Source organism: Ixodes scapularis, unplaced genomic scaffold, assembly GCF_016920785.2.
Source record: "Ixodes scapularis isolate PalLabHiFi unplaced genomic scaffold, ASM1692078v2 PGA_scaffold13__105_contigs__length_92229423, whole genome shotgun sequence".
Taxonomy (NCBI): domain Eukaryota; kingdom Metazoa; phylum Arthropoda; class Arachnida; order Ixodida; family Ixodidae; genus Ixodes; species Ixodes scapularis.
In genome coordinates, this window is record NW_024609839.1 from 51,200,392 (window position 1) to 51,211,637 (window position 11,246).

General features: G+C 46.2%; 2 protein-coding genes across 2 annotated transcripts; one reads left to right on the forward strand and one right to left on the reverse strand.

Moving 5' to 3' along the window:
- Positions 1-1,243: 1,243 nt before the first annotated feature.
- On the forward strand, positions 1,244-7,020 carry LOC8037166 (mitochondrial import inner membrane translocase subunit TIM16). Its single transcript, XM_029966868.3, has 5 exons — positions 1,244-1,382; positions 1,573-1,657; positions 1,759-1,850; positions 5,569-5,688; positions 6,854-7,020. The coding sequence occupies exons 1-5, from the start codon at positions 1,380-1,382 to the stop codon at positions 6,947-6,949; spliced, it is 396 nt and encodes a 131-aa protein (XP_029822728.1). The 5' UTR covers positions 1,244-1,379; the 3' UTR covers positions 6,950-7,020.
- A 2,004-nt stretch (positions 7,021-9,024) lies between these two features.
- On the reverse strand, positions 9,025-9,876 carry LOC8037167. Its single transcript, XM_002404319.4, has one exon. It carries the CDS (start codon positions 9,550-9,552, stop codon positions 9,199-9,201), a length of 354 nt encoding a protein of 117 aa, XP_002404363.1. The 5' UTR covers positions 9,553-9,876; the 3' UTR covers positions 9,025-9,198.
- Between the last annotated feature and the right edge of the window lie 1,370 nt (positions 9,877-11,246).

Sequence of the window (11,246 nt, forward strand, 5' to 3'; positions counted from 1 at the left end):
AGGGCCTCCGTCGTAGCTAGCCGATCTCAGCGTTTGCAAAAACTTAATCTTCTATGAGCATAAAATTTGAGTGGGAGATATATGATGACACGAGGAAGACATCATAGTAACTTTTGTGCAGTAGCGAGGTCGAATTTATTGCGTTTCCTTAAAAGTTCATGCGTCAACGCTGGGCTCAACTTTGATACTCCTGTGAGAATGCGGCTTGCTTTTTGCCCAATGAAGTAACAAGAAGCGGACGTTTGGCAAACAAAATAGGTGAAAGGCTCCAGGTGAACAAATTTCAGTTCTAGTTCACTGGTACTAGACGGGATTATTGAAATTGAACTCAAAGATGCACTCGTTGGGTGAGGTGACTAAGCCACGTCTTACTACGTTTGCATACGCACTCATAATATCCGGTGTTTCGGGTACCAAGAAAAGTGCCCCGGTCTTCGTTTTGTATCGCTCGAGAATGAGTGTATTGTACGTTCTTGAAAAGTCAGATATCGAAAACGCAAGCAGCGCGTTCGGTCGCGGCGTGATAGCATGAGATGAAGCTGCTCAATCGAAACCGAAACTGAGCGGCCAACTAGTTCCCAGAGTGCACTGCGTGGTATTTCGTCGCGATGGGGCGCGTCGGTTTTGGAAGAAGTCCATTGTGCTATGGACATAGTATCAAAGATAAATACATTAATACTAAAGTTTAATATTCCAACCAAATGCATTAGATGTGCATGCCAAACAGTATGCAAATCGCAAGGAAAGAAATGCTCACGGTGTTTACGAAATAAAAAAAGTTGTGATTTGCTACCGAAATTGTAAGCTTTGAAGTCTCAACACAATTAACGCCCCCCCCCCCCCCCCCCCCCCCCCCCCCCCCCCCGCGCTTAGGGGCTGAGGAATACGGTGTCTTTATATACGGCATATGTAAGAAAACACTACGGGCGGTGGCTTTTAACAAATATTTTTATTGATCTAAAAATGCTACTGGCCCCAGCAGGAGTGGATACAAGCAAATGACGCAATCGCTCCCGTGAACATCCGTGAACTCTGGTTAGTGAACCCAAACAGTATTCGAAATAATTACTGATATTCGTAACTTTCCAGATAATACATCAGCTGTTGACTTATCAACAGTGTCGATAGGCGCCTCTATCCATAGCTGCGAAAGCGCTTGTATGCCTAGGTAAGTTTGTGGCGCACTTCTCCGGAAATGTCCTGGCGACGCTCGTTGTGGGTGGCGTGGTGGCGTGTCCAATCGACGTCGATATCAACGACACCGAGAAATCAAGATGGCGTCCTCCATGCCGTAAATTGCACCATGTCTTTGCTCCGTTCTTTCATCACGGTGTTTCATTGATAACACGAAACGACACGCGACTCCCGAATAACTAAAAATGGTAAGAAAACTGCCTTTTAGCTTGCCCAATTTTTGTCTCATTATTTTCTTACTGGACACCACTGCTCGCGTTTTTAAAGCGCGGGCCGCAAAAGCCGCATGCCGCAAGACCCCGATTGTGGACGAAGTTCGGAAAGCTTGTGAATTCTGCGTGCTCGCTAACCGTCAGCACCCCGTGTCTTTCTTTGCAGGCTAAATACCTAGCGCAAGTCATTGTTGTTGGAGCTCAAGTTGTGGCCAGAGCTTTTGCCAGGGCTCTTCAACAAGAATACGCCGGTACGTGCGATCGCCTTGACCTTGTGCGCGCCACTCTTGCGGTAAGCTGAGTTACTGAGTATCGTTGACTCTAATATCTTTACATGTGGCTGTTTCTGCAGCGAGCCAGGCTGCCGCGCAGCAAGCTGGCGGTGGTAGAGGCGGTAACACGCAGAGGGCTGCAGCCAGTGCAAAGTTGGGCATGAGCATACAGGTAGTTAATTTTTTCTTTTTCCACTTTGTTTGCTTATTGAAAGTATCGCAACAATGTGAATAGCTTAGGCGTCGTTACTAAAGTTGGCGTTTCGAATTCCTATTAAAGAATGCCAGTGAAATTGTTAAGGAAATTAGTCGTTGACATGATGAAATTGCTCTGTTTTTTTTCAGCTAATCGTTTGTGTTTTGGTACTTCCCTAACTTCTCGTTTCTCCCTTGTCTTGGATCCCAGACCAAATTAAGCTCTTCTTTGCAGCTTTTTGTCTCAGATCCTCGTTAGTGTTTCTGTAAAATAGAGTTAAATTGATAAACGTTATTGTGCCATGCTTTGGCTACTCCTTTGCTGAGCAATGTACAAGGTTGGTGAGATCTTGTCAAGTAAAATTCCTTTTTCTCCCACCTTGCCCGACTTAAAGAGCAACTCTGCTTCATTTTTGTTTTTGAAAAAAACAATGCACTCCTCTTCAGTATCCCCTAGGAAGACCACACTTCAAATATTATGACATTTTTCTGTCTGAATGTTTCTTAAACGGTCCGGCGAACTTTGCAACTAGCCAAGTGGCTGAAATTGGCTTACTCGAGTGGGCGAATTGAGGTGCAACCAACAGCGCAGTCAAGGCTACATACAGCGTGGGCGTAGCCAACATTGAGCTAAACATCATCACAATTGCCCCCTTTTGCTTGTTTCTACTTCTCCGGGCAAGCAAAACGGGTGACATCAGCAATGTTTCCTCTTGGTGCGCCAGCACAGCGTGCTTCTTGGGAGCCGTCCGGCCGCCCCGCCGTGGTTTTTGCCATTACCGCCCTCTGTCGCGTCGGAATCACCATCGTCGTCTCACTATTTGTGATTGTTGTCTCTCGGATTTTCGTCCCCACTACGGACACTATGTGCGCAGACTTACGCCGCAGTTGTTCAGATGTCGTTGAATGTGGTAGACATTAAAACGTGGTGAAGAGTGCGGTGCAGACGACACTTGCCCCTGGCACGCGTCCGCCCGTCGTTGCTTAGAGGATCACGTGACATCTCGTACCACGTGACAGCCATGTTTTTGGCGCCCCGAGGCCAATGTTGCTGAATGGAGCCGAAGTTTCGGTTTCCGCTAGAGTTTAAAATTATAATTAAAAATATATATCCCATTTTTTTTGCGAAGAAAATGACATAGTGTCTTTTACTAGGGCTTTTTAATGCAAAATCACTCATTATCCCAAAATCTTCAGAATTGAGTAGTTACCCTTTAAGAAGTCTGAATAAGGAATATTACTATTAAACATTGTATGGTACCCATTCCTTATTTAATATGTGTGTTCTAAAGGCATCATGAGGCGACATGGACTGACCTGTAAGACCAAAAACTGTGGAAAGCCTGTAATAAAAAAATATAAAATGGTAGTTACTGCACTTTTTTTTTTCTTTTTTTTTTCACTACAGTTGATGTGCACAGAGCAAGGACTGTTGCTTACCTCAACTTATATGGGTTCACATTTCTTCTCATAAAATTGAAGCATATTCTTTCCAAAAGGGAGTTAGTACAGTGCACTGTGACTAGTATATGGAGGTCTTTGAGTTCTCTGCAACAAGCTACTAATGTGCACTCTTCTTAAAAGTAATTGTGTTGTGTGTATTTAGACAGCTGGAATTCAGTCAGCCCCAATAAGCACCTGGTGTCTCCGCTGTACAATAGTTGAGAAACTTAACCAGAGTAGTACAACTGCTAGTCTGGAGTCTTTAACCTACAGGGTGCCCCCCAAAACTTTACAGGGTTTCTTTTACCGCAATAATTAACTACTATGGATCGCCGGATGCTCATTCTCTGCCCAAATGTGGTGCTAGCGGTCCAAATTAAACGCCAAAGTTCCAGCACTAACCATTATTTTTTTCAAAAGTTAGACTTGATTTTCTTAAATTTTCAATGGGAAAATGGCGGCCGACAGAGCTCTCTGACACACTGAGCTCTATTCGCAACACCAGCCCGTTGCTCGCCCTCTCGAGGACAAACGAAGAACCAGAGGAGCGGGGATGACGGCGGATACGGTGGCAGGGACTGTTGCCCTTGGTGCTGTTGTTTTCCATGGCGTGTTTGTGCATCGTGCAGTTTTTATTTATTTATTTATTGATACTGTCGGCCTACTGGCCATTGCAGGAGTGGATTTTTCTACAAGTATACACGGAAAAACCGGGCGTGTTCAAATAGGAATTGTTGTGGTTCGGTTTGCTACAGTGTTACATGAAGGACCGGTATGTCTCATTTCACGGGACTTTTCGTAGACTGCATGCGTTGCGGATTTTGGGTCCTGTGGTCGCCAGCACAATCTGTGCACAACGGGACGGCAAAAGCTCGCCCCAAGTAGTGCAAAGCTCTTGGGTACAATTTTCGAAAAGTTTATTTTTCCCACAAAGTAAAAGAGAACTGCTCGGACAACAGTGTATTGAGCAATAGACATCAGAAATGGGTTCGCATTTCGTGTGCTGCAAGGCCGTGACGAGAAACACGGCAGTTTGCTCCAAGCACTTCTAAAAGACAGACTATGCATATCTGCGTTCTGTTAATTACAAAGGCAAATAAAGAAATGCTCCTAGCACCAGAGAATTGATCGTGAGGTGTGCTTAGGACGGGCAGTTTTGGTGAGGCGGGTTGCGGCGATGCGAACAACAGTGTGCCGGTGTAGAATACTGTATATGTTAATATTTATTTTGACAGATCAATACATAGAACCCTTAAACACACCAATGGCATTATTATGCAAGTTTTTGCACAATGTTACCGCAGGCTACAATAAGCATGGCAACATTTTGGCGCGCGCTAAAAATCACGTTTCAGAGGTGCAGCGCTAACTTCTGGTCGCAATTCCTCACTGCATGGTAGCCTGCAGCTACGCTATGCTAAAATTGCCCACTAGTAACCACGGCGCAGAATGATTGTGTTGCGATGCACTTAAACAGCGGCGGTGTGCAGTGAGCTGTAAGCCTCTGACACAGATACCATTACTGTGAACGCTGTTCTAAAGGGGCTTGACGGTCACCCTGCACGGCTCACGTTGTGGAGCACTGGTGGCCAGGCAGAGCGCAAACACTGCAATATCTTCACCAATCAAAAGAATCTTGTGCCACACAATGACGCAACCGGCACCCAAAACTTGCTCGCCCTCCACAAAGTCTTGCAAGTTCTGTGATGTTTCCACGTCTTCTAGAAAAAGAACAAGCTCATTTTCCTAACCCGCGTCATTTCTCCAACACCTGTGATATGCTTCCGCCCTGACCGTTTAGCATTTGAAGCCAAATAAACTAAGCACACTGACCAGCATCAGCGAGAAAGTGCATAGAAAATCTGTCTCCGTCTCTTCCATCATCTTTGGAACTACTGCCCTGCCATCTATAGGGCATTGGAGTTGCAAATAGCACCAGTTACCGAAAGTGGGCAGAAGTGGGCCCCACTTCTGCCCACTTTAAAATAAAATTTTCAGAAAATCACTTATAACTCTTGAATAAGGTAATGGTTAGTGCTGAAACTTTGACACCTGGTTTGAACTGCTAGTGCTAGATTTGGGCAAAAAATAAGCGTTCAGGCAATGTATAATTTAATTTTGAAAAAAATAAAAAGGTTGTTATGCGTTGATTAATGTTGCAGTAGTGATGTACGACTGTACACCGGTACAATACTCATCCAGATCAAAATGGGCAGGGGTTATGTTTGAAAGTACTCTTGTTGACTTTGCAGGAAGCCCTACAGATACTGAATGTGGAGAAGTTGGATCCGGAGAAGATTGCTAAAAACTACGATCACCTGTTCCAAGTGAATGACAAGGCAAAAGGCGGTTCTTTCTACCTTCAGTCAAAGGTGGCAAACTTTGGCACATTGTTCATGCTGCCTTTAGGCTATGATAAGACTCGTTAAATGGACCTCCAACCAATATCCTTTTAGCTTTGGCAGGCACAAGCTCAGAACAATGTCTTTATGCTCATAAAGGGCAGTTCACATATTGTGGCACTAGGAGTGCTGACTTGAACATAACTTAACCCTGATGCAGTGCTGTATCATTACAATAGTGCAAAGTCATTGCTGCACCAGCAATGTCAGCACTAGTTCCAGCTCTAAGTTAACACTGTAGTGTATGTGTGGACGGGCATTTAAGCACGCACAAGACATCAGTTTCCTTCTATGCTTGCTATGGCACATTCGTGAAAAAAAAAAAAAAAAAGAAGTCCAACTTTAGGTTTTTTTTTGTGTGTCTTGTGTTTCATGGTGAAGCACAAGGACTGTTCTTTATTTCAAGACCATTAGATGGCCTTCGTGTAGCCTCAGAGGTTGCTGGCTGAAGATTTTGTGAAATTCTGCTTGGAGGCGCAGGTCAAGGAATGAGCGCATAGGGTAAAATACCGAGCACGTACCCATGTCGCAATAAGCGCACTCCACCTACTTTTGAAATGTAAGCAAAGGATATGTCGAGTGCCCATCCCCAGCAAAATTCTGAGCCCACTGAGGTGCTTCTCCGAGTCGACCGGTTCTCCTAAAAGCCAGTGCAAACCGGTGAAGCTATACAGACATGTGTTGGTACAAAATGGTAAAGCTTGTTGCAACAGCACTGACAGGCTCACTGAAAGCGGCACGTCTGCTTTAAAAATATGGGGTTCCACCAGACCCCTGTGCTGCTCCTATGCCAATCTGTCAGATCAAACAAGGGTCTTCCCTACTATGTTTCTTTATGCTTTTCTACTTTTTGACCTAACAAGCAGCCATCCTATTTTTTTTCGCAGTTCTCTCCAACCTTTGTGTTGGCACTGCTCGGTATTTGACGACAGTTCATATTGTTGAGTGGTCGACCGTTTATATTGTGCTTACGTCAGCTTGGTGGCTCGGCTAGTATCAATATGATCGTCATCAAGCTAGTAGTCAAATGAATTGCAGTACCATGAATGTATTGAATGTCTCTGTCATTTCCTTTAGTGTGTTTGTATATGCCCTTGTCCATCAAGCTTAATACGTGTGCTCTTTGTCTTCGCAGGTGTATAGGGCCAAAGAACGACTTGACGAAGAACTCAGACTTCAAGAAGAACAGGAGCAGAAGAAAAAGGAAAGGCGGAAAGACAATGACTTATAGCCCCTCTTTTCTTAGTTACATCTGTACATAAAAGTGAAAACCGTGTATAGAATGCAATAAATTTTACTAGCAACTTGCTTTTCCTTCATATTTCTTCTACAGAAAACCTTATTACTATACTCCGTGTCATGAAGCTATAATAAGTGTGAGTGAAGAAGCTACAAGAGTGAGCTCAACACTTTGAGCTGGCCTATGAAGTGAATGCGTCATTCAAGATGGCCTGCTAGTGCTTGTAATGTTTGCTTCGCTCGGACTTGTGGTGAGAAATAGCATGCAGGAAACCAGCTACAGACAGTGCAGTCATAGTGCATGGCATACACTGTATGTAATCTTGATACACTTGCTTTTTGTCAACTCTTTCTTTACTGGCCACATGCACAACCAAGAGTGTTGCTATCATTGACCTTCCACAATTGGCTATGAGCCCGCTATGAGGTTTTCAGTCGGATCTCGACAACTCTGACAGCATTGCTCTTGAGCTTGCGATGCCCACAAACTTCCACCACACTTTTTGTGCGCACTGTCATTTGCAACTCATGATGAGTGACAGACAACCATTGTCATGATTGACACTCATACATTCCATTGAAGCAAATCCTGATCTTGATGTCACAGGCAGAAACCATGAGAGGGCGTCGCCTAAAGATTGTGCCGCTAATCCCGTGAACAGTATGGGGTTCCACTATGAATTCCTTGGAGTGTGTGTGGTTGTAAACCAGGTTTTTATAGCGAAGGCTGTTTATGGCTAGGGTCCCGTAGATTTTTCGTGTGAGGCAACAGAAATGATGTTATGACTTCGTGTCATGTGACATTGATTCCCCCGTTAAATTTGGCGGGGAAATTGACGTCACGTGACCTCAACACCAATTCTGTTTCCCCGCTAAATTTAGTGGGAAAAATGGCGTCACGACTGTGTCATGTGACCTCAATTTTCCCGCTAAATTTAGTGAAAATTTTTCTGATAAATTTGGTGGGGAAATTGATGTCATGTGACGTCAACACCAATTCAGTTTCCCCACTAAATTTAGCGGGGAAAATGACGTAATGACTTCGTGTCACCTCACCCAAGAACAAATTCAGCGGCAGGAGGAAAGGAGGAGGGAAGCGCACCATCCTCTCTTTGTTGTCGTTCTAAGCCCCCGCTTTCGTGTCTAGTTTCCTTTCCTTCCGCCGGGTGGCGGTCCCGTCACGCGTGTCTAGTTTCCTCCGGCTTCTCGGGGCGGCGATTGTCCGCAATATGTGTGTGCGTACCGTTCGTCACGATGACCACCGATCAAGACAATAAATGTGTTCATATTTTTGTTCAAAATTCTGTGTCACGTCCGTCTTCGTTGGTATGGGCATCACTGCCTTTTGCTCCTGTGCGCCTGGATGGCCTGGATAAACCCCTCCAAAGTACGAATAAAGTATTATTATCCACCTTCACAAAGTGGAATGGCTCATCATTTTTTTTCTTTTCTATTTATTAGAATGTCTTGTAACCCTCGACCGAATGAAATCGCTGCGTTGGGCGGAGCTTTCTATGTTTCGCATCCCAAGTAAGCCGCACAGCTCTCGGTGAATTCGAGTTTCTGTTTAAACCCCGGAAGGGTTTCCGCGCTGGGGGACGCTACGAACGTTGGCAATGGCGGCAGCAATGGCCGCCTGCGAGAATTGTTGTAGGTAGGGAAGGATCGTCATTCAACCCCGCGACAGTGTGTCTGATGGGCGTCTACTTCGCATCGGGACGTACCTGAACCAGCCTAGTCTTTCGACTTTTGCACTCGTACAATGGAAGAGGACAGCACTGCGGCCAGCACTTCGAAATCGCCGACTGTCTCGGACGGCGACTGCTCCGGGGAATCGTCGAAGAAAGACGACGCTGACTCCAAGGAAAGTGGAAACGGCGCGGAGCACCTGAAGAGCAGCGTACTCACCGAAGTTCTCAACAAAAAGAAGATGGCACTGCTCCATTCGCCCGAAGTGGTTAGGTTCCTGCAAGACCAGCAGCGCAAGAAACTGAAACCCAACTCTGCCGAGAATACGTGATTTTTCAAATGAACTTTCTTCTTTTCACGAGACTATTTTACGAACGATGCACACGAGCTGGCTGAACTTTATTGCGTAGCGTCGTCCGCTGTTGGTCTGATGTGAACATAACAACATAAACAGCACAGCAGCGTTCCCCGCCCACGTAGCGGGCAGCAGTCGCACAGTCGAGCCGCTTTTCTTTAACGATGATAAATAATAACAATTGTTGTAAACAAGTTCTAAGGTTTCACGTTTTGTAGAGAGTTCTTCACGCGCTCGATCTCGTTGTGCAGATCGTCTCTGACGGTTTTGAGGTGTTCGGTCTTCTTTTGGAGCACTTCTGCGAGACCCGCGATCTTTTCACTCATCTCCATGAAGTGTTTTACTTTGAGGAAAGCTGCGTCGGCGCTCATGGGCCCGTTTCCGTCTTCGCCCGAGGCCGCGGCCGCACTGTCGCTGGTCGCTTCCAGATTGCTGCCGTCGGGAAGCACGCTGAAGACGACGTCGTCGGCGGCACAGTAGAGGTCTTCTTGGATCGCCTCGAACGTCGGAGGCGTCGGTCGTGTGTGCAGGGCCGCTTTTCTCCGGAACATTGTCGCGGAAGTGGTAGGGGTTTGAATGCACTCTACACGGGGGTCGTCGTTTTTTGTTCTTGCTGGCGAAGGTTCGTGAGTCAGCGAACTGCTATCGTCCGAGAGATCGAAATAATTTGTTGCGAGTTGCGTCGTGGCGGTGTTTCTGCCATGAATCAAGATGGAGCATAGACGAACAGTGGGGGATTAGTGGGATGAGTGGCGAAGACGCCCTCTTTCGCTGCGAAGAAAGAGTGAAATTCGCACGCACTTCGCGAGGTGGCGCTAGTGTCCCAGACGTCGAACTGTCACGTTGCGGGCTCTGTATGGCAACATTGGTTTCCCCTCCTCCCTCGCCTCCGATCTCCCGCCAAATTTAAGAGCAGCTGGTTGGTTGTCAAATCGCCGAGACTGCGATAATTCATCGGTGGGTCGAGGGTTGCCGAGAGTCAATGTGATGTCGTCGGTGATCTCGAAGTAATCAGAACCTAGCAGACGATAGGTTAGAGGGCCTTTACTGGGGACATTTGCATCGTTTCAAGCGCTTGTACAGAGCACTTCTGGTTCTAGCTTTTGCTTGGAACTCTAGTGAGGGCTTCTGTTACGAGCTAAAACTCAAAGCGTGTCGTTACGTTTGTTGAACGTGTCGTTTATTTAGCAACTGAAGTAAGCGACGCCGGCACAGCTAGTGGTGCCTCGGCACATTTCATTTTTTAATCGATGTTTGAACGCTTGAAGAATACCGCTTCAATATCCGAACTCGATATAATGATAGCAGCATATAAGCTTCAATATTCCTACCTTTGTGTGTTTCTCCCACAGACTTGCGTGTATTGCCTGGTATCAAGCAGTGGCCGCCGGTGGTGCCACGGACGGGCTCCCGATCCTCGATCCAGTTTACTACTCAGAGGCGTAGCTGGGCCACCCGGCATCCGGGGCCCTTAGGTGTTTCGTAGCATCCCCCCCCCCCCCCCCCCCCCCCCCAGCATTTCTCTCCCCGAGATTGCATCCAACCAGTAAAGGGGGGGGGGGGGGCTTGGCACCCCCCCCCCCCCTCTTTCGTTGCTACGCCACTGCTACTACTGCATTAGAGATCAGTGGGTGACATTGGCGCACCAAGGATTTTCGTGTGTGTGTGTATGGGGGAAAGGGTGGGGGGCTTCAACGTGCTGCGTTGAGATTGCCGTGCTGCACGTGCAACTCGGAAATCAACAGTTTCTGAATTATTTCGCCGTCACAAATTTTTATGATCCGTGGTGTAGTCGTTACCATGGGGTGAATTGTTTGCGGGACAAACTGTTTCGTGCTTATTTTTAAATCGCGAAATTGGCGAAACATACTAGGTCTTTATGAAAATCTAGTAGTTTACCGTGTCCTTCGTTCCACGTAACCCGGCAGACGACAAAACCTGCGGCTCCTGCGACTCAATGCGAGCTGCCAGAGTCAACCACGTGTCCTCCCGTGCTGTATTGCCGCATGGCCGCGCCATCGTGTGTATGAGAAGAAAACTCGGCTATCTAGAGGCAACAATAATTTAAATAATTTTGAAAGAAAAAGAATTTCCAGTAATGTAATTACCTAAAAATGAAAAACAAACATCGACGTGAAGATTTAGATCGAAGGACGAGAAAACATTTAAAGCATTACTCTTAAATAATTATAAATTGTAATCTAACCTGATTAATTTAGCGTACAAGTTTGGGCAACAGAAGGGT

What these genes read in the sequence shown, in the direction of transcription:
- LOC8037166 (XM_029966868.3), top strand. An exon ending in TCTTCAACAAGAATACGCCG is followed by an intron (nt 1,658 to 1,758) that starts GTACGTGCGATC and finishes CTGTTTCTGCAG; the next exon opens with CGAGCCAGGCTGCCGCGCAG. An exon ending in CTTTCTACCTTCAGTCAAAG is followed by an intron (nt 5,689 to 6,853) that starts GTGGCAAACTTT and finishes TTGTCTTCGCAG; the next exon opens with GTGTATAGGGCCAAAGAACG.
- LOC8037167 (XM_002404319.4), bottom strand. Translation starts at nt 9,552, where the DNA reads ATGTTCCGGAGAAAAGCGGCCCTGCACACACGACCGACGCCTCCGACG.